At 50.1% G+C, this 23,469-nt stretch overlaps 1 protein-coding gene across 1 annotated transcript; it reads right to left on the bottom strand.

Annotated features, from left to right (window-relative positions):
- Window positions 1-2,161: 2,161 nt before the first annotated feature.
- On the bottom strand, window positions 2,162-2,965 carry LOC147981639 (uncharacterized). Its single transcript, XM_087516026.1, has one exon. The coding sequence runs from the start codon at window positions 2,963-2,965 to the stop codon at window positions 2,162-2,164; it is 804 nt and encodes a 267-aa protein (XP_087372152.1).
- Window positions 2,966-23,469: the final 20,504 nt, after the last annotated feature.

Raw genomic sequence — 23,469 nt, 5'->3', positions numbered from 1 at the left:
GTCAAAAAAACTGTAAGTAAATCAATAGAAAAGAAGGTATTCATGTAGGTCACGGGTTCGAATCCCCACCTGGATAACTGTTTTTGCGATCTAACAAATCAGAGAAAAATTAACCGGGCCGGCCCATCTCACGAACAGTGATGTGCGCTGCAGGCGCCCGTTAACGAAATGCACATTAACCGGTGCCTGCAGTGCCAAATAGGATTTGCCATAATCCCCTTCTTTCTGTGCCGCTGCACTGTCTTGCAAGGAAATCCCTATTTGACGTGCTTTGCGTCAAAATGACGATGTTTCGCATAGGAGATCGATCGGTCGGTAGCATTGGGCCAGCCTGTTTACGTGTTTCAGCGTTCTCGGTTTTGGCAGTTTTGGGAAACTTCTAGAAGGTTCCTGAACCGGATTTCTTTCTTTTTTGTTTCTTTTTTCCTTTATGCTTTCCTGTTTTTTCTTTTCTCTCGTTTTTTCAATTTTCTGCTTATTTTATTAACTTTATTGTTCTTTTCTTTCCTGTTTTATTTTATTTGTTTTACAATTTTATTTTTAAAATTTATTCTTGTTTCCAGAAAATATTTAGAAAATTACAAAAATGTTCGCATTTTTAGAAGTATTATTTGAAAATTCAAAAATGTTCCTGTTTTTGAAATTTTGTTCAGAAATTTAGGAAAAATGTTCAAAGTTCGAAAAAAGTTCAAATCTTCGGAATTTTTGTTTTCTTCTTTCCAGAAAATGATTGAACATCCATAATACATATGGAATTTTCAAATTTTCTAAAATGTTTCCATTTTATGTATTAGAAAAGTGTTCGCGTTTCCAAAAAATGTTTGGGATTTTCAAATTGTTCTTTTACTTCAAGTTTTGTTCTCTAAATTCAAAAAATGTTCGAGATTTTCAAATTTTTTTCCCATGTTAAATTTTTGGTCTCGATTTTAAATAAAAATGTTTAAATTTAAAAATGTTCAATCATGATGTGATCGACATGAACATAGCATGGCCAACTCAAAATGCCAACAAGGTGTGTGTGTGTGATATGTCAGATACAACAGTAACATGATATGAGACAAAATAGTAAATCATGGCAACGTAAAGATAACTAATAAGCAAAGCCATAATTTCACAAGCATATAACATAGTCTCATACATAAACAAGGTAGCCATAATAGACAATTAAAATACTATATAGCCTTAACAGGTCATTTGGTATCCATCATTTGGGTCGAATTTCGTGGAATTCATTCGTGAATTCCAACACCAACATGTTTGGATGCCATGAATTTGGGCGTCGGAAATCATTCCACAATTCCAGAAGATTGAAACCACCTGTAAACCAAATCCTGTCCAACCAACTTTCATTTTCGAAATCCAGTCGCCCCCGACACCCTCTCACCTCGCCCCAACTCTCGCTCTCATTTCGCTCCTGCCACCATCTCGCCAGGGAACCCACCGGCCACCACCTCTTGTCTCGCCCCCAACCCCCTCTCATCTCGCTTCCGACGCACCGCCGCCTAGAGAACCCACCACCTCGGCTTGTAATGCCCCTCCACAAAACGTGCTCGATTCGCCATCAGGACCTCCACGACCGCATGCCAAGGGCACCGCCGCCAGTGAGGGAGACCATGTGAAGGAGCTGGCGCTTATTAGCTGCAGAGAAGTGGATCACGCATACGGCTGTGTCCAGTGCATCGGCATCAAATCGATACCATCTTCTACCGCGGTTCTCTCCCCTTATCTCGACAGCATATCCAGGTGGGAAGCCGATGAATCCTTCTCTGAACTAGGTGCTGGTGGAGTAGCTTGTGCACAACCCAGTACTTCTTCCCGCTTGGAGTCGCCGGCTTGATCGGCCCGTAGAGGTCGCCGTGCACCAGCTCAAGCCGTTCCACGGCACGATATTTCGCCTGCTGCACGAACGACGCTCGCTGCAACTTGCCAGCCAGGCACGCGTCACACAGCTGGTCCGCCTGCTCGATCAGAGGCATGCCGCGCACCATCCCTACCACGCCAGTTTGTGCAGGGCGTCGAAGTTCAGGTGTCCGTAGAGGGCATGCCACGTCCACGCCTCATCTGATCCGCTCTGGGCTGCAAGACACACATGCTGTGCAATCTGGAGAGCTATCATGTACAACCGATTATGTGCCCTAGTTACCTTGGCGAGCAGACGTCATTACCGGTCGCGCACGCGCAACACGCCTCCCTGGATCAGCACCTGGCAGCCGCTCTCATCTAGCTGGCCCAGGCTGATGATTAGTGTGCGTAGGCGGGGAATGAAGTACACCCCCGTGATCACGAGGTCATCGCCGGTCTTGCACACCATGAGGATCGTCCCTCGACCGTAGATGCTGACGATGGAGCCTCCGCCGAACTTGACGCTCCCATGAACGCCCGTGTCGAGCTCGGCGAACGCCGAGCGATCTCCTGTCATGTGGTTGGACGCGCTCGTGTCTAGGTACCACAGCCCGCCGCGGGTCCCGTCCTCGGCCCCGAGGTTGACTTGCACCGCGTTCTCGACGAGGTGGACCGGCGCCGCATGCACGTCGTTGCAGCCGCAGTCGAACAGGCCGCAGACCTGGGCCATTAGTAGGCCAGGTTCTTCATCCTTCGCGCATGCCTGCGCGAGATTTGCCTGGTCCTTGACTCGGTTCTTGCACTCGCGCGCCCAGTGCCCTACCTGCTTGTAGTGACGACAGATATCATTGGATCTATCTCCGCTGCTAGTGTCGCGTCCCGTGCTCTGGCCACGGCCACTGCGCCCACGACCGCGCCCGTTGCTGCCTGACGAACCGTCGCCTTCGCCCAGCTTCAGACGTGCAAACCACTCCTCCTCAGTGAGGAGTAGCCTGGCGCTGCTGTCGACGGCGCCGGGCGCCGCGTCCAGCTCGTATCTTTCCTCGGCAGCCTTGAGCCGCCCGATCAGCTCCTCGAGGGCCAGTGTGTTGAGGTCGACTAGCGTCTCGATCGTGCAAGCCATCTACGAGTACGCTTTGGGGATGATCGAGAGGAACTTGCGGACGACGGCGGGCTCACCGATCTTGTCGCCTAGCAACTCAAGTTGAGTGACCAGAGAGGACAGGCGCATACCAAAATCGTCGATGCTCTCGCCGTCGTTGAACTTGATCGCCTCGTACTGACGACGCAGCGACATCTCCTTGGCCTCATGCACGCGTGCTACGCCCAACCGCATTGTCTTGATAGTGCCCCAGGCGTTCTTCGTCATGGCCTTTACGGCGAACATGGACACCATCTCCGGCGGCACCGATCGCAACAGGCACTCCATTGTCGTGCGGTCCGTCTCGCGCTCCAGAGTCCCGTCGTTGACGGTGACCCAGAGCTAGCGTGCCTCCAGCATGACTTGTATCAGGAGGGCCCAATCGGCGTAGTTGGTGCGCGTCAGCATGGGCCAGGCCCTGCTGGTGTCGCGGACGACGCGCTGATGTACGACCAAAGCGCCGCCGCCGCTGTTCCCTGAATCCACAACGCTCTTCCCCGGGCTGTCAAGTCCTGCCATCTCCACAGGCCATCGAGCGAACCAGCTCTGATGCCAATTGTCAGACGAACCTCGCCACTACGATCACCGGAGTTGGGGAAGGAAGGATGTGCGAGAGAGAGAGAGTGTGTGTTTTTGCGCTGCTCAACTACCTGCAGCTTTTCAGGTTTTTCCATTTATTCAGTCTCACACGATCTAACAGAAACGAAAGAACCGGACGCAATCGGGTAGCGAATGCCGACATCCCAGCACTCCCCGCTTGTCGCCCGTCATGGCGCCGTGACCATGCAGTCGTGCCATCCCACGATCAGGTCAAGGCGCCGCAAAACTAGCTAGCTACTCCGAGGCGCAGCTCGGCTTATTTTCTGATGAAACTGAAAGCAAAACCTATTGTCGAAACTGAAAGTTTCAACACCTAAAACCCTACTGCTTTCTGAATCTGAAGATTACCGCAACAACTAGGCAGGGTGCGGCAGTGGGCGCAGCTTGCAAAGGCGGTTGTAGGCGCAAGCAAGCTCGGTGGGCCGCCGGCGTGGCACAGGCGCAGGCAAGTTGTGGCAAAGCACGGCGGTCACCAATTTCCTGAGCTAGCAACTGAGGCCGGACGCAGCAAGCTGCTGTGTGCTAGCTAGCTAGCTAGCTCGCTAGCAACGGCATGAGTACTCGCTAGCTAGCCCGTGCTGGTCAGTTTGGTTGTGCGACCGCCCCTGGGTTACGGGACAAGCACGGGCGGCAAGCCAAGCGTGAGGGACGAGCGAGTGGCGGGCAAAATACGAGTGTGCGGGCGGGAGCGCGGCGAGCAACAGGACGAGCGCGGCGGGCGGCCGACAAAGCGAGCATGCGGGCGCACGCATTGCGAGCTATGGCAGGGGCGAGCACTCGCGCATGCAGGAGCTCACGCTGGCGAGGCGGGCGAGCTCCTGTGACTGATAGGTGGGACCAGGGGCGAAAACGAGTGGACGATAGCGGTCGAAGAGAATGTCCGGTTCTGTCCACTTGGTACCCATTTGTGCCCATATTTGGGTCAAGTTTGGGTCGGGGAGGACAGTAAACGGACAACAGATGGACATGCGTGTCCGTTTGGGTCGCCTTGGGCCAAGTTTTGTGTCCGGGTAACCTAAACAGACAAAATGGGTCTCTGGATTAGAGATGCTCTTAGAGTTGGCCTCATAATTTGTAGGAGTAATGTCTCTAGTTATGTGCATCCAGGCAAAGTCGGAATATCTGGGCAATATCCAATACTTTTTGAGAGGCTACATCAAGTCTGATAATGGTCCAACAATAGTCAAATAGTCCAACTAGTCAGATTTTCTGGGAAATTTCCAACGATGATCTGACTTCACAGAGGCTTATGTTATAAGTCAGATAATTTCCTATTTTGAAAAAAAGTTAGATAATGGCCAGAAATTAGACATATAGCTCAATTTGTCCATGCTCTGCACCTCCTTGCTCTTGCTCTACTTCCCCATGCTCCACATCTCCTTGCTCTACTTCTCCTTGCTTAGATGGGCTCATCACATCAGAAAGATTTGCTCTTGGATTCAGAACAACATCATCGTGGCAAAGGGGCGACCGCCCCTAGCCCCAAGAGGGGAGGACCCCAACTAAAACTTATATTAGTAGGAACTATAGAAGTATACATTGCATCTGAAAGATTATGAAATGGATAAAATAGAGTCTTAATTTGCAGAAGCGTAAGTTCACACCATATACTAATAAGTTACACCACACATAGGCAAACCAATTCGACTGGCAAAGTTGAGTTTAAATATAGTCTCTCTTTACGATGCATGTCTTAGTATCATAATGAAAATTATGATAAGTAGATTTCTATGTTTAAACCAATGCATAATTATTAATTTGATAAACATGTAGGCATTTCATTTGTACCAAACCAAACCAAGTGAATATGGATGAGCATGTTTGGTAATCGAATCATACGTAAAATTACAATCAACAATAGTTTTTGTTCTTCGATGATTCTATTACCGAACCCAACTTGGAAGGCCCATTTTCTATGCCCTAGAAGTTTCCATGAATATGACTGGCTAATATACACTAGAAACCACTATTAAAATATTTGTTAGTATGTATATGATTTACAAATCTCTACCATAATATTCAGTAATATTAATAGATATATGCACAGACTCATAGATATACAAATGTGTATACACTTCATCGTTTATGCAATATTAAAAAAATATGAAAAATTGTTTTAACAATAAAGAAAAGATGGTACATCATAATTTTTTTTTCATTTTGTAGATTCAAAATTTTCAATCATATACATTACAACTGCATACCAATGAATAATACAACTATTATCTAAAAACATTTCATGTGACTAAGAAATAAAAAAATTAATTACAACTGTAATATTTTACACTTAGTTTAAAATTAGTATAAAAGTTTAGTATGAAAAACAATTATCTTACATCGCCCCGGGCCAAAAAATGCTTTCGACCAGCTCTGAACATTATCCACATTAAGGTGGCATGAAAGCCATCATGATGATCAAGTATAGGTTGAATAATTACTGTCAATTGTAAAGATGGGCACACAGTAGTACACCTTTCAACGAGGAAAACGTCGCCTCCCTCCTTTGGCCGCCAAACCGACTTCATGTTTTGAGCAGAGCCGTCGGATAAAAGATCCCAACTTTATCTGCCGCAGGATTCCACGGCTCACTCGGTTAAATATAGGCCGTCTTAGCCCCCATCTTCTTCCCCTGTTCCCGAAGCCCAAAGCCCCAAACCGTGAGGGAAACTAGAGCCACTCCTGATCCAGAAATCCCGCCCGAGACCCACGCTCCTCCGGGCCTCCTTCGCTGACTGGTAGGGTGATACGCCTCTGTTGCATCTATAATTTTAATTGTTACATGACAATATTCTACAACTTCCATACATATATACTTCTGGCAACTTTTTACATTATTTTTTGGACTAACATATTGATCCAGTGCCCAGTGACATTTCCTGTTTGTTACATGTTTTTTTTTCACAAAATGTCCATACCAAACGAAGTCCAAACGCGATAAAAACTTACAGAGATTTTTCTTGGAATATATATGATTTTTAGGAAGTGGAATCAACGCGACACGATGCGCGAGAGGCCCACAAGCCCTAGGGGCGCGCCCCCTACCCTGGGCGCACCTGGGAGGCTTGTGGCCACCCCGTAAGGAGGTTGGCGCCCTTCTTCGGCTGCAAGAAAGCTAATATCCGAATAAACATCGTGTTAAAATTTCAGCCCAATCGGAGTTGCGGATCTCTGCGAATTTAAGAAACGGTGAAAGGCGAGAATCTAAAAATGCAGAAACAGAAGAAAACTGTCGGGGGACTAATCCACGAACACCTATGGGGCCGGCGGACCGAGCCCCTTTCGATTCGGCGGGGGGCGGAGATCGCACGAAGAGTAGATCGAGGCGAAGCACACGAGCAGTTTACCCAGGTTCGGGCCGCACGGATGCGTAAAACCCTACTCCTGCTTTGTGGTTTGTATTGAGTTCTTGCTCGGGAGCGCTGAGTGCTACAGTACACACCAGCAGCTAACGAGACCGAGCGTGAGTGTTCTCTTCCTTCCCCTACATTGCGCATGGGCCTCCTTTTATATGCTCAAGGGGTCACCGACAGGTGGCAACGTAGACGAGGGTAAAAATGGAAAGGTGCTGTGGTTGGTACAACTACCTGCTACAGCGTATCATACCTAACCCTGACGGCAGGGGACAAGAGCATTAAATTCCCGTCTGTGTCGCCCAAATAGTGCAAAAGGGACCGCCAGGGACGCCACCGCTCGCCACGATGGCAATCTTGTCAGCGCCGCTTGCCACCGCGCACCGCTGGCTGCACAGCCCCCCGCCACGTACGCCTGGAAGGGTCCCAGAGCGACACGTTGGTGGACGTTCTGGAGCGCGGGTACAGAGTGGTGGCCGACCGCGGCAAGCACCTTGCCGCGGTCGTTGTCTTGTCGCGTCCGGGAGCTTGTCGCTCACCGGGCCTTGCCGGGATGCGCGGCGTGTCGCGGCAAGTTCCTTGAGATGCCTTGGTTGGCCTTCCCGGCAAGCTCCTCTTGCCGGGGTCTTGTATGCCTTGGTTGGCCTTCCCGGCAAGCTCCTCTTGCCGGGGTCTTGTATGCCTTGGTTTGGATACTTTGTCCTTGAATGGCTCCAAAGGAACCACGGAGGACCTTCGCGGTCACCCGGCAAGCCTTGCCGCGGGATGCTGCGACTGCCCGTGCACAAGTTCGGGATACTAGGGTACCCCTACTCTAGTACACCGACAGGAGCCCCCGAGCCTGGGCCATACACGGTGCCGAGCGCTGTTGGGCCAGGCCCAAAACAGGGCACGGGCACGCGCGGCCTAGGTTACGCCGTATCTCTCTCAGTATCCACCGCGCCCTCCCCGAACGGCACGCGTTGAATGCGGTGTCGTGGGAGAGATCGTGGGTGGTTTCTTTATTCGGAAAGGCGGAACATCCGCCCCCTCCCTCTTTATAAGCAGGGGAAACAGGGGTAGTTCGCCCATTCTCCGGTTGCTACTCCAATCTCAGAAATGTCCGCCGCTCCCTCGTCTTCCCAAAGCCGAAAGAGAGCAGCGCCCCGCCCCCCATCTCCACCAGCACCACCAACGCCACCGACCTCCTCCACCACTTCCGCCATGGTTCCGAGAGCCGACAAGGGGAAGGCTGTGAAGACGACCGAGGCGCAGCGGCTTGCGGCACTGCGAAAGGAGTGGGCAATCTTCCCCCCCAAGCTCGCCGCAAGGGAGCTGAGGGAGAATTTCTACCTCTTCTGGTCGACGGAGACGCGAGCGCATCCGCGCACGAAGGTACTTCCAGCCGCCGCTTGGAAAACGGTTCCAAATGGATACCCTTTCTTCGCCTTGTTCTTCTACTGCGGGCTCCGCCCGCCTTTCTCTGAATTCTTCTGCGATATAATGAACACCTACGGGTTCCGCCTCCTTGACTTCACCCCCAACGCCGTCCTGACCATGGCAGTTTTCGCACATCTCTGCGAAAACTTTGTCGGAGTCCACCCAAATGTAGCCCTTTTTCGCCACTTCTTTATGCCCCGAGTGGAGAGAGGAGAGCCTTTATCCGGCGGAATTGCCTGGATCTCGAGGGCCGGCAAGAAGGACACTTATCTGGAGGGAGAGTTCCGCGGCAAGTGGGAGGAGTGGAGAGCAGACTGGTGCTGGATTGTCGAGGAGAACCCGCAGCCGTTTACCGCCCGGCGCCAAACCCCAGCAGCACGCGGCAGCAATTGGAGTGACGTGGCCCCGTAAGACGCTAGGCTGAAGATTGCCGTCACCAGGATCCAACGCCTCAGGCTTGCCGGGCTTACTGTAGGCGCCGTTGGCGCAGATTTTCTTCGCCGCCGCATCGCCCCCCTGCAGGAACGGGGGAGACCCGCCTGGGAATTCAAGAATGCGGCGGATATCATGAGGCTGCGTCCGGGCCTCAACTTCAACTTCACTGTTCTGGAGCTTAATGCGATGCTCCAGGAGCTGTTCAAGTATGACCCTGAGCATCCCGAAGTGTTCAGGTTGCCGAGGGGTGTCGTTCCGCTGTGCAACAACTCCGCGCTCGACCGCATCCGTGCAATGATGCCGCTGTGCGATTCGCATGGAATTGTCTCAACTTGGTTAGAGCCTGCAGACGACGTCGTGCAGGAGTTCTTTGACGGCTTGGTGGAAGTGCCGATCTGCTCCGACGAGAAGAATGTTGGGGAACGTAGCAGAAATTCAAAATTTTCCTACGTGTCACCAAGATCTATCTATGGAGAAACTAGCAACGAGGTGAAGGAGAGTGCATCTACATACCCTTGTAGATCGCGCGCAGAAGCGTTCAAGAGAACGGGGTTGATGGAGTCGTACTCGTCGTGATTCAAATCACCGATGATCCTAGCGCCGAACGGACGGCACCTCCGCGTTCAACACACGTACGGAACGGAGACGTCTCCCATGCCTTGATCCAGCAAGGAGCAGGGAGAGGTTGATGGAGATCCAGCAGCACGACGGCGTGCTGGAAGTAGCGGGATTCCAACAGGGCTTCGCAAAGCGCTGCGGGACGAGGTAGATGTGTCACGGGAGGGAGAGGGAGGCGCCAGGCCTTAGATTGGTTTGCTCCTCCTTTTTCCCCACTATATATAGGGCCAAGGGAGAGGGGGAGGCACAGCCCTTGCCCCTTCCTCCAAGGAAGGGTGCGGCCAAGGGTGGGGAGGAGTCCATCCTCCCCAAGGCACCTCGGAGGTGCCTTCCCCTTTTAGGACTCTCCCCTTTTTCTCTTCTCTTGGCGCATGGGCCTCTTGGGGCTGGTGCCCTTGGCCCATATAGGCCAAGGCACACCCCCTACAGCCCATGTGGCCCCCCGGGGCAGGTGGCCCCACCCGGTGGACCCCCGGGACCCTTCCGGTGGTCCCGGTACAATACCGATGACCCCGAAACTTGTCCCGATGGCCGAAATAGCACTTCCTATATATATAATTCTTTACCTCCGGACCATTCCGGAACTCCTCGTGACGTCCGGGATCTCATCCGGGACTCCGAACAACATTCGGGTTACCGCATACTAATATCTCTACAACCCTAGCATCACCGAACCTTAAGTGTGTAGACCCTACGGGTTCGGGAGACATGCAGACATGACCGAGACGTTCTCCGGTCAATAACCAACAGCGGGATCTGGATACCCATGATGGCTCCCACATGTTCCACGATGATCTCATCGGATGAACCACGATGTCAAGGATTTAATCAATCCCGTATACAATTCCCTTTGTCTAGCGGTATGTTACTTGCCCGAGATTCGATCGTCGGTATCCTTATACCTTGTTCAATCTCGTTACCGGCAAGTCTCTTTACTCGTTCCGTAACACATCATCCCGTGATCAACTCCTTGGTCACATTGCGCATATGATGATGTCCTACCGAGTGGGCCCAGAGATACCTCTCCGCTTACACGGAGTGACAAATCCCAGTCTCGATTCGTGCCAACCCAACAGACACTTTCAGAGATACCTGTAATGCACCTTTATAGTCACCCAGTTACGTTGTGACGTTTGATACACCCAAAGCATTCCTACGGTATCCGGGAGTTGCACAATCTCATGGTCTAAGGAAATGATACTTGACATTAGAAAAACTTTAGCATACGAACTACACGATCTTTGTGCTAGGCTTAGGATTGGGTCTTGTCCATCACATCATTCTCCTAATGATGTGATCCCATTATCAACGACATCCAATGTCCATGGTTAGGAAACTGTAACCATCTATTGATCAACGAGCTAGTCAACTAGAGGCTTACTAGGGACATGGTGTTGTCTATGTATCCACACATGTATCTGAGTTTCCTATCAATACAATTATAGCATGGATAATAAACGATTATCATGAACAAGGAAATATAATAATAACTAATTTATTATTGCCTCTAGGGCATATTTCCAACAGTCTCCCACTTGCACTAGATTCAATAATCTAGTTCACATCGCCATGTGATTAACACTCACAGGTCACATCGCCATGTGACTAACACCCAAGAGTTTACTAGAGTCAGTAGTCTAGTTCACATCACTATGTGATTAACACTCAATGAATTCTAGGTTTGATCATGTTGCTTGTGAGAGAGGTTTTAGTCAACGGGTCTGAACCTTTCAGATCCGTGTGTGCTTTACAAATCTCTATGTCATCTCCTAGATGTAGCTACCACGTTCTATTTGGAGCTAATCCAAATAACTGTTCTACTTGGAGCTATTCTAAATTGTTGCTCCATTATACGTATCCGATATCTCTACTCAGAGCTATCCGGATAGGTGTTAAGCTTGCATCGACGTAACTCTTTACGTCGAACTCTTTATCACCTCCATAATCGAGAAAATTCCTTAGTCTACTAGTTACTAAGGATAACTTTGACCATTCTTGGATCACACTTGTACCCCTTGACTGACTCATGGCAAGGCACACTTCAGGTGCGGTACACAGCATAGCATACTGTAGAGCCTATGTCTTAAGCATAGGGGACGACCTTCGTCCTTTCTCTCTATTCTGCCGTGGTCGAGCTTTAAGTCTTAACTTCATACCTTACAACTCAGGCAAGAACTCCTTCTTTGACTGATCCATCTTGAACACCTTCAAGATCATGTCAAGGTATGTGCTCATTTGAAAGTACTATTAAGCGTTTTGATCTATCCTTATAGATCTTGATGCTCAATGCTCAAGTAGCTTAATCCAGGCTTTCCATTGAAAAACACTTTCCAAATAACCCTATATGCTTTCCAGAAATTCTACGTCATTTCTGATCAACAATATGTCAACATATACTTATCAAAAATTCTATAGTGCTCCCACTCACTTCTTTGGAAATACAAGTTTCTCATAAACTTTGTATACACCCAAAATCTTTGATCATCTCATCAAAGCATACATTCCAACTCCGAGATGCTTACTCCAGTTCTCAGAAGGATCGCTGGAGCTTTGCATACTTATTAGCATCTTTCAGGATTGACAAAACCTTCCGGTTGTATCACATACAACCTTTCCTCAAGAAAATCGTCGAGGAAACAATGTTTTGACATCCTATCTGCAAGATTTCATAAATAATGCAGTAATCGCTAATATAATTCCAACAGACTCTTAGCATCGCTACGAGTGAGAAAGTTTCATCGTAGTCAACTCTTTGAACTTGTCGGAAAACATCTTAACGACAAGTCGAGCTTTCTTAATGGTGACATTTACCATCATTGTCCGTCTTCCTTTTAAAATCCATCTGTACTCAACAGCCTTACGACCATCAAGTAGTTCTTCCAAAGTCTACACTTTGTTTTCATGTATGGATCCTATCTCGGATTTTTATGGCGTCGAGCCATTTATCGGAATCCGGGCCCACCATCGCTTCTCCATAGCTCGTAGGTTCATTGTTGTCTAGCAACATGACTTCCAAGACAGGATTACGTACCACTCTGAAGTAGTACGCATCCTTGTCATCCCACGAGGTTTGGTAGTGACTTGATCTGAAGTTTCATGATTACTATCATAAGCTTCCACTTCAATTGGTGTAGGTGCCACAGGAACAACTCTTTGCGCCCTGCTATACACTAGTTGAAGTAACGGTTTAATAACCTTATCAAGTCTCCACCATCCTCCCACTCAATTCTTTCGAGAGAAACTTTTCCTCGAGAAAGGACCCGATTCTAGAAACAATCCCTTATTGCTTTTGGATCTGAGACAGGAGGTATACCCAACTGTTTTGGGTGTCCTATGAAGATGCATTTATCCGCTTTGGGTTCGAGCTTATCAGCCTGAAACCTTTTCATATAAGCGTCGCAGCCCCAAACTTTTAAGAAATGACAGCTTAGGTTTCTTTAAACCATAGTTCATATGGTGTCACCTCATCGGAATTACGTGGTTCCCCCTTTTAAAGTGAATGTGGTTGTCTCTAATGCTTAACCCATAAACTATTGTGGTAATTCGATAAGAGACATCATGGTATGCATCATATCCAATAGGGTGCAGTTATGATGTTTGGACACACCATCACACTATGGTGTTCCAGGCTGTATCAGTTGTGAAACAATTTCCACAATGTCTTAATTCTGTGCCAAACTCGTAATTCAGATATTCATCTCTATGATCATATCATAGATATTTTTATCCTCTTATCACGACGATCTTTCAACTTCACACTGAAGTTACTTGAACCTTTCAATAATTCAGACTCGTGATTCATCAAGTAAATATACTCAACATCTACTCAAATCATCTGTGAAGTAAGAACATAACGATATCCACTACATGCCTCAGCACTCATTGGACTGCACACATCAAAATGTATTACTTCCAACAAGTTGCTTTCTAGTTCCATTTTACTGAAAACGAGGCTTTCAGTCATCTTGCCCATGCGGTATGATTTGCATGTCTCAAGTGATTCAAAATCAAGAGAGTCCAAACGCTCCATTTGCATGGAGTTTCTTCATGCATATACACCAATAGAGATGGTTCGCATGCCTCAAACTTTTCAAAAACGAGTGAGCCCAAAGATCCATCAACATGGAGCTTCTTCATGCGTTTTATACCGATATGACTTACGTGGTAGTGCCACAAGTAGGTGGTACTATCTTATATCTTTTGGCATGAACATGTGTATCACTACGATCGAGATTCAATAAACCATTCATTTTAGGTGTAAGACCATTGAAGGTATTATTCAAATAAACAGAGTAACCATTATTCTCCTTAAATGAATAACCGTATTGCGATAGACATAATCCAATCATGTCTATGCTCAACACAAACACCAAATAACAATTATTTAGGTTTAACACCAATATCGATGGTAGAGGGAGCATGTGATGCTTGATCATATCAACATTGGAAACACTTCCAACACATATCGTCAGCTCACCTTTAGCTAGTCTCCGTTTTATTCCGTAGCTTTTATTTCGAGTTACTAACACTTAGCAACTGAACCGGTATCTAATACCCTGGTGCTACTAGGAGTACTAGTAAAGTACACATCAACACCATGTATATCCAATATACTTCTATCGACCTTGTCAGCCTTCTCATCTACCAAGTATCTAGGGTAATTCTGCTCCAGTGGCTGTTCCCTTTATTACAGAAGCACTTAGTCTCGGGTTTGGGTTCAACCTTGGGTTTCTTCACTAGAGCAGCAACTGAATTGCCATTTTATGAAGTATCCCTTCGAGCCCTTGCCCTTCTTGAAACTAGTGGTTTCACCAACCATCAACAATTGATGCTCCTTCTTGATTTCTACTTTTGCGGTGTCAAACATCGCGAATATCTCAAGGATCATCATATATGTCCTCGATATATTATAGTTCATCACGAAGCTCTAGCAGCTTGGTGGTAATGACTTCGGAGAACCATCACTATCTCATCTGGAAGATCAACTCCCACTTGATTCAAATGATTGTTGTACTCAGACAATCTGAGCACAAGCTCAACAATTGAGCTCTTCTCCTTAGTTTGCAGGTTAAGAAAATCGTCGGAGGTCTTATACCTCTTGACGTGGGCATAAGCATGAAATCCTAGTTTCAACCCTCAAAACATGCGAAGTTTCAAAAACCGTCTTCGGTGCCTCAATTCTAAACCGTTTAACTGAACTATCACGTAGTTATCAAAATGTGTATGTCAGATGTTCGCAACATCCACAGACGACGTTCGAGGTTCAACACACCGAGCGGTGCATTAAGGACATAAGCCTTCTAAGAAGCAATGAGGACAATCCTCAGTTTACGGACCTAGTCCGCATAATTGCTACTATCAACTTTCAACTAATTTTTCTCTAGGAACATATCTAAACAGTAGAACTATAGCGTGAGCTACGACATAATTTGCAAAATCCTTTTGACTATGTTCAGGATAATTAAGTTCATCTTGTGAACTCCCACTTAGATAGACATCCCTCTAGTCATCTAAGTGATTACATGATCCGAGTGAACTAGGCCGTGTCCGATTAACACGTGAGACGGACTAGTCAACGTCGGTGAACATCTTCATGTTGATCGTATCTTCTATACGACTCATGCTCGACCTTTCGGTCTCTGTGTTCTGAGGCCATGTCTTCACATGCTAGGCTCGTCAAGTTAACCCTAAGTGTTTTTGCATGTGTAAATCTTGCTTACACCCGTTGTATGTGAACGAAAGGATCTATCACACCCGATTAACACGTGATGCTTCGAAGCGACGAACTGTAGCAACGGTGCACAGTTAGGGGAGAACACTTCTTGAAATTTTAATGAGGGATCATCTTATTTACTACCGTCGTACTAAGTAAACAAGATGCATAACATGATAAACATCATATGCAATCAAATAGTGACATGATATGGCCAATATCATGTAGCTCCTTTGATCTCCATCTTGGGGCTCCATGATCATCTATTACAAGAACATGATTAATCTCATACATTACATATATCATTCATCACATCCTTTTGGCCATATCACATCACATAGCATACCCTGCAAAAACAAGTTAGACGTCCTCTAATTGTTGTTTGCATGTTTTACGTGGCTGCTATGGGTTTCTAGCAAGAACGTTTCTTACCTACGCAAAACCACAACGTGATATGCCAATTGCTATTTACCCTTCATAAGGACCCTTTTCATCGAATCCGATCCGACTAAAGTAGGAGAGACAGACACCCGCTAGCCACCTTATGCAACTAGTGCATGTCAGTCGGCGGAACCTGTCTCACGTAAGAGTACGTGTAAGGTCGGTCCGGGCCGCTTCATCCCACGATGCCGCCGAATCAAGATAAGACTAGTAACGGCAAGCATATTGAACAAAATCAACGCCCACAACTACTTTGTGTTCTACTCGTGCATAGAATCTACGCAATAGACCTAGCTCATGATGCCACTGTTGGGGAACGTAGCAGAAATTCAAAATTTTCCTACGTGTCACCAAGATCTATCTATGGAGAAACTAGCAACGAGGTGAAGGAGAGTGCATCTACATACCCTTGTAGATCGCGCGCGGAAGCGTTCAAGAGAACGGGGTTGATGGAGTCGTACTCATCGTGATTCAAATCACCGATGATCCTAGCGCCGAACGGACGGCACCTCCGCGTTCAACACACGTACGGAACGGAGACGTCTCCCATGCCTTGATCCAGCAAGGAGGAGGGAGAGGTTGATGGAGATCCAGCAGCACGACGGCGTGGTGGAAGTAGCGGGATTCCAACAGGGCTTCGCAAAGCGCTGCGGGACGAGGTAGATGTGTCACGGGAGGGAGAGGGAGGCACCAGGCCTTAGATTGGTTTGCTCCTCCTTTTTCCCCACTATATATAGGGCCAAGGGAGAGGGGGAGGCGCAGCCCTTGCCCCTTCCTCCAAGGAAGGGTGCAGCCAAGGGTGGGGAGGAGTCCATCCTCCCCAAGGCACCTCGGAGGTGCCTTCCCCTTTTAGGACTCTCCCCTTTTTCTCTTCTCTTGGCGCATGGGCCTCTTGGGGCTGGTGCCCTTGGCCCATATAGGCCAAGGCACACCCCCTACAGCCCATGTGGCCCCCAGGGGCAGGTGGCCCCACCCGGTGGACCCCCGGGACCCTTTCGGTGGTCCCGGTACAATACCGATGACCCCGAAACTTGTCCCGATGGCCGAAATAGCACTTCCTATATATAATTCTTTACCTCCGAACCATTCCGGAACTCCTCGTGACGTCCGGGATCTCATCCGGGACTCCGAACAACATTCGGGTTACCGCATACTAATATCTCTACAACCCTAGCGTCACCGAACCTTAAGTGTGTAGACCCTACGGGTTCGGGAGACATGCAGACATGACCGAGACGTTCTCCGGTCAATAACCAACAGCGGGATCTGGGTACCCATGATGGCTCCCACATGTTCCACGATGATCTCATCGGATGAACCACGATGTCAAGGATTTAATCAATCCCGTATACAATTCCCTTTGTCTAGCGGTATGTTACTTGCCCGAGATTTGATCGTCGGTATCCTTATACCTTGTTCAATCTCGTTACCGGCAAGTCGCTTTACTCGTTCCGTAACACATCATCCCGTGATCAACTCCTTGGTCACATTGCGCATATGATGATGTCCTACCGAGTGGGCCCAGAGATACCTCTCCTCTTACACGGAGTGACAAATCCCAGTCTCGATTCGTGCCAACCCAACAGACACTTTCAGAGATACCTGTAATGCACCTTTATAGTCACCCAGTTACGTTGTGACGTTTGATACACCCAAAGCATTCCTACGGTATCCGGGAGTTGCACAATCTCATGGTCTAAGGAAATGATACTTGACATTAGAAAAACTTTAGCATACGAACTACACGATCTTTGTGCTAGGCTTAGGATTGGGTCTTGTCCATCACATCATTCTCCTAATGATGTGATCCCGTTATCAACGACAACCAATGTCCATGGTTAGGAAACCATAACCATCTATTGATCAACGAGCTAGTCAACTAGAGGCTTACTAGGGACATGGTGTTGTCTATGTATCCACACATGTATCTGAGTTTCCTATCAATACAATTATAGCATGGATAATAAACGATTATCATGAACAAGGAAATATAATAATAACTAATTTATTATTGCCTCTAGGGCATATTTCCAACAAAGAATGGCCTCACCCGCGACACCACCGATGCGGAGATGCAACGCATCGCCACCAGGCTGGAAGAGGCGGCGGCAGCCGCGGCTGCGGGCGAGTTTGGATTCACCGTGGAGGAGGCAGATGCAGCAGAGGCGGCAAGCCATACCGAGAGAGAGGGGCTTGCCGGCGGGGAAAAGCTTGCCGGGCATGACGTCGAGTCGAGCGAGCCCGCCGAGGATACGAGCGGCTCGTTGGAGATCAACTCCTCTTCCACCTCATCCTCAGACAGCTCGCCGCAAGCAGAGCCCCCATCTCCACCAAGAAGGCGTCTCCGCAAGGCCGGGGACGTAGCGGAGCGGCAGACGAGTCAACAGCCGCCGCGCCGCGCGACACGCTCCACCGCGGCAAGTACTGTTGCCGCGGGAGCACCTCACGCTGCGGCGGCAACTGGAGCGGGGTCTTCCCAGACCACCGCTTCTGCTCCTGCTGCTTCTCACGCCGCGGCGGCAGCCGGAGCGGGGTCGTCTCAGACCACCGCCACTGTTCCCGCCAAGCGGCCAAGGGAACCTACTCGTCCGCCTCCTCGCTCCGGGCGTGAGCCGGACTTCGACTTCTCCGCGTTCAGCTCCGACGAGGAAGAAGAAGAAGAGTAAGATTCTCTTGTTGTACTTGTAGTTCTTCAATTCTTGCTGTCTTCTCTTGTATCTCATTCGCTTTACTCTGAACCTATTCCTTTTCAGGACGCTGGCCCAGAGAGCGGCGAAGAGAGCCAAGGTCCCGGTGATTATCGTCGATGACGAACCCACTATGACAGAAGAGGGCGCGCCCGAAACCACCTTGCCGGACCCGGCAACTATTCTCCAGAGCAGCCCCCAGCGTAAGCATATGGTTCGCTTTCCGCCGTTAGGCGCGCGTGGATGCTCTTTCTATGCTGACATCTGATTGTTGGTTTGTGTAGGAGCAGAGCAGCCCCACCAGGAGCGCCCGGAGACTGCCCCGGCATGCCATCTGCTTCGACTACGCCGCCAGGGGAGAGTTCTCCGGCAAGGGACTCTTCGGCAAGGGAGAAGTCTCCGGCAAGGGACAGCACCAGCGGCCCCCCGACGGCGGAGACCACAACTGCAGAACCCGGTGCCGGTAATCCTCTTGTTTCAAAACTTCCCTTGGGTTCTTCTTCTTTTGATCTTCTTTTGGATATTTGCTTGACTCTTCTCACTTTTCCGGCCATCAGACCCATCTGCTACGGAGCCGATGGAGACCGAGGTTGCCGCCGCCGACGAGGCCGCCAAAGCTGCCGCCGCAGCAGCTGGCGAGGGGTCTGGCGATCGTACTGACGACCCTGAGGCCGCAGGAGCGCCAGGCGCTACGTCGACCGCCAGCCCTTCCGCCGCTGCCGCAGCGCCAGGCTCCGAAGAGCCCCAGCCAAGCGTCTACTTGAAGGCCGGCGACGACGTCTTCATCAACCTCCCCTGGGAGTCAAGCTCCAGGGCGCCGGTCGAGGGAGAGAGCTTTGACGGAGAGGTGCTCGCCTCCGCTGGGCTGACGCTAGTTGACGCGCCGAGCAGCAGCGGCAGCGAGCCTGAGGAGGAGCGGCTGCTGCGGAAGCTGGTGTCGCTCTACCGCGCCCGGCAAGCCAAGCTGGAATCCCGCGAGGCACTTGTCGCGAGGGCGGGAGTGGACATCGAGAAGCGCGCAGAGGAGCTTGGGGGTTTTCACCAGGAAGCTCTCCGGTCTCTGGCAAAGGAGCGGGAGCAACTCGCCGAAGAGCAGAAGGCCTTCTTCCTCGAGAAGGCCGAAGTTGAAGAGCAACAGCGGCTTGCCGCTGAAAAGTTGTCTGCGCAGGAGGGCGAGCTGGCGCAGCGGAAAGTTAACCTCGATAGCCACGAGGAGGAGCTTGCCGCGCGCGAGCAAACATTCGGCGGAGCCCTCAAGCAAGCGAAGGACGCTGCCGCAGCTGCCGAGGCCGCCAAGAAGGAGCTGGAGACGAAGGTGGCGCAGCTGGAGGCCGATCTCAAGGCGAGCGGCGAAGAGCTTGCCGCGCTCAAGCGTGATTGGGAGAAGGACGCCCACAGCCACTCAGAGCTGCAGGCTCGTCTCGCCGAGAAGGGCAAAGAGCTCAGTGCCGCCAAGGACTCCAACGCAGATCTTGAGTTGAAGCTGACTGCTTTGACCAAGACGCTGGACGGCGCCAGGGAGCAGGAGGTGGCCTTGAAGGAGGAGGTCAAGGCCGGCAAGGCGCTGCTGGAGAGTGCCGCTGCCGCCCAGAACACCTTCAGGGAGACTGTGGAGCACTGGACGGAGGGTCTCGTGAATGTTGCCGCAGACATTGACAGGGAGCTGGCACAGCTGGGGATGGCAGATCTCGGGTATCCCTCCGACAAGAATCTCCAACCCAGCGCCAAGCTCACCTTGTTCTTCAAAGGCGTGGCGACGGCCCTCCGGCGACTCCGGGAGAGGATCCCAAAGCAGCTGGCCGACGAGTCGCGCAAGATCTGCGCGGGAGCTCTTCAAAAGGTGTTGGTGAAGGTGGCCTTCCGCAATCCGGGCCTCAACCTCACCAACGTCCTCAAGACCTTGCCGCCGGATGCTGATCTGGAGGCGCTCAAGACTCTTGTCGCACCCATTGTGGACAAGGTGAGCGGGATCAAGAGGATCGACAGCGACCGCGTAGACTAGGCCGCCCGTTTTCTTCTTTTCTTGTCACTGCTGGTCATGTCATGAAAACAATCTGTTAGAGCCGCGACAAGCTATCTTGTATTATAACTCTATTTCGGGTAGTGATTGCAATGTTATCTCCTTTACTTGACTCCTTCCTTTGTATGTTTTTGCCCTATGCTTTTAGGGAACTTGCCGGCGCAGGCACCTTAGCCGCGAGCGCTGAGTGCGGAACGTTAGCAGCCTGCTGGCGGTGCCACTACCGACAAGAAACCTTGTCGCAACTAGTCGCAGCTCACTTAAATTGTTGAGCGGACTCGAAACAAAGTAAGGGCGCAACTAGCTACGAGTTGGTTCCTCCGCGCACAGGTTTTCCATACAAAGTACGGTCGTTCAAGGAAGATAACTTTAAAAAATCTGATTGCTCAAACTTTGGCAACTTAGCTTTTCTATTATTTGCTTCCCGGCAAGGCTAAACTTTCTTGAACGACGCCTGGTCCATACCATTATCTACTCCTTTCCCCCCCGGCAAACTTGTGGGCGAGGGAACCTTCCTTTCCTTGAGAAAAAAGAAAGAGGAGAAAATAAAGATATGGAGCCTTATGGCTCGTTGTTGCTTACCGGGGGTAGGTGCTGCACAAAGTGTCAGATAACACATGCAAAAAATAAAAAGCATGAAATTGACAAGATGTGCGGAGCACAAGAGCTTTATGCACGGGGTCTGCGCCCGGCTTTGTACAAAGGATTACATGCAACAGCGGCAAGACTTGTACAAAAGGTGGTTGCCGGAATGGATTCCGGCAACCGCACCTTACGGGTAAAACTTATGAAGATGGCCAATGTTCCAGGAGTTGCTCACCGGAATGCCATCTTCGGTCTCAAGGCGGACAGCGCCAGGCCTAGTGACTCGTTTCACCCGGTAAGGGCCTTCCCACTTCGGCGTCAACTTGTTGGAATTCTTGGCGGACTGAACATGCCGAAGAACAAGGTCGCCTTCCTCGAGACTTCTGGCGTTAACTTTGCGGCTATGGTAGCGGCGCAAAGCTTGCTGGTAGCGAGCAGCTCGTACAGCAGCCTGAAGATGGTCTTCCTCAAGGAGCAGCGCGTCATCTTGTCACAGCTGCTCTTGCTCAAGCTCATCATAAGCGAGCACTCGAGGTGACCCGTATACGAGTTCCATGGGGAGAACTGCCTCTGCTCCATAGACTAGAGCGAAAGGTGTCTGGCCAGTGGCTCGATTTGGCGTCGTCCTGATCGACCAAAGAACCACCGGCAGCTCCTCAATCCAGTTTCTTCCGTACTTGTGAAGCCTGTCGAAAGTCCTGGTCTTGAGCCCACGCAGCACTTCAGCATTTGCCCTCTCCGCTTGACCGTTGCTTCTCGGGTGAGCAACAGAAGCGAAGCAGACCATGGCGCCAAGATCTTGGACGTACTGCATGAAGGTGCGGCTCGTGAATTGCGTACCGTTGTCGGTGATCAACCTGTTAGGGATCCCGAAGCAGCAAACAATCGACCTGAAGAACTTGACTGCTGACTGTGCTGTCACCTTCCTCACTGGTTCCACTTCCGGCCACTTTGTGGACTTGTCGATTGCAACGTACAAGTACTCAAAGCCCCCGACTGCTCGGGAAAGGGGCCGAGGATGTCGAGCCCCAGACCGAAAATGGCCAAGATAAAGGGATTGTCTGGAGAGCTTGAGCTAGCTGGTGTATCTGCTTGGAATGGAACTGGCACGCTTCACACTTTGTTACTTGTGCGGTTGCATCCTGGAGGGCTGTCGGCCAAAAGATACCTTGCCGGAATGCTTTGCTGGCAAGTGCTCTTGCGCCAATGTGGTGACCACATATGCCTCCATGTATCTCTGCCAACAGCTTCTGTCCATCTTCCCGGTGAATACACTTCAATTTCACGCCGTTGAGTCTTCTTCTGTACAGTGTGTTGTCGACAAACTGGTACATACTTGACTGCCGGGCTACTCTTTCCGCTTCTTCTTGCTCTTCGGGGAGTTCTCCTGTCTGAAGGAAACGGACAATCTGCTGTGCCCATGCTGGAGCTTGTGGCTCGACAACAAGGACTAAAGGCACATCTGCTGCTGCGGGAACATCCGCTTCTACGGCGAGAACCTGCAGCTCAGCCGGAGCTTGACATTCCCCGGCAAGCTTGCCGGAGCAAAACTTGTCGGGAGCCTCTGCTTCAACGTAACAAACCCTAGGTCCTGCCGGAGCAGGACGTTCCCCGGCAAGCTTGCCGGAGCAAAACTTGTCGGGAGTCTCTGCTTCAACGGAACAAACCGTACGGCTTGCCAGAGCAGACTGCTCCTCAGCACTCTTGGTGTTGATCTTGGGGACCTTCTTGGCGGTGGCTTCGGGAAGCTCTGCCGGAAAATAGTCACCAAAAACCAACTTCCTCTTGCTCTGTCCAGTTGATGGCGTTACGGACGGTCGAGTCAGCTTGAGCACAAAGACCCCTGGTTCCACAGGTAACTTAAGTGCGGCGCACTTTGATAGGCCATCGGCAATGTTGTTCTGAGCTCTTGGAACGTGCTCCATCTGTAGGCCGTCAAAGTGCTCTTCTAGCTTCCTCACTTCGTCAACGTAGGCTTCCATCAACGGACTCTGATAGCTCTTGTTCACTTGGCGGACGACAAGCTGCGATTCACCCCTGACAATGAGCTTCTTGATCCCAAGGTCTGCCGCGATCCTGAGACCGGGAAGCAAGCCTTCATACTCTGCAGTATTGTTTGTTGCTTGCTCCTTGGGAAAGTGCATCTGGACTACGTACTTGAGGTGCTCTCCGGTGGGTGCGACAAGCAGCACGCCAGCGCCGGTGCCTTGCAGCGAAAAGGCACCATCAAAGTACATGAGCCAATCTTTGTTTGCTTCCTCGACGGGGATGCTCGTTTCTGGAATTTCTTCATCTGGTGTTGGCGTCCACTCTGCTATGAATTCTGCCAACGCTCTGCTTTGGATAGTTGAAGTACTCTCAAACTTGAGGCCAAATCTTGACAGTTCCAGTGCCCACTCAACAATCCTGCCTGTCGCTTCTGGATTCTGTAGTATCCTCTTTAGCGGAAAGCGAGTGACAACTGTGATCTCATGTGCTTGGAAGTAATGACGCAGCTTTCTCGAGGCCATGAGAAGGCCGAAAAGCAATTTCTGCACACCAGAGTACCTTGACCTAGCCCCCTGCAGAAGGGAACTGACAAAGTAAACTGGGCGCTGCACCATTCTCTTCTGTATCTC

Source organism: Triticum urartu, chromosome 3A, assembly GCF_056163025.1.
Source record: "Triticum urartu cultivar PI428250 chromosome 3A, HENAU_Tu73, whole genome shotgun sequence".
Classification (NCBI taxonomy): Eukaryota; Viridiplantae; Streptophyta; class Magnoliopsida; order Poales; family Poaceae; genus Triticum; species Triticum urartu.
The sequence above is the reverse complement of the archived record's forward strand: the minus strand, read 5'-3'. Positions and strand labels throughout refer to the sequence as shown.

Bases quoted from the DNA above. Each gene is read 5' to 3' on its own strand.
- LOC147981639 (XM_087516026.1), bottom strand. From the start codon at position 2,965: ATGGCTTGCACGATCGAGACGCTAGTCGACCTCAACACACTGGCCCTC.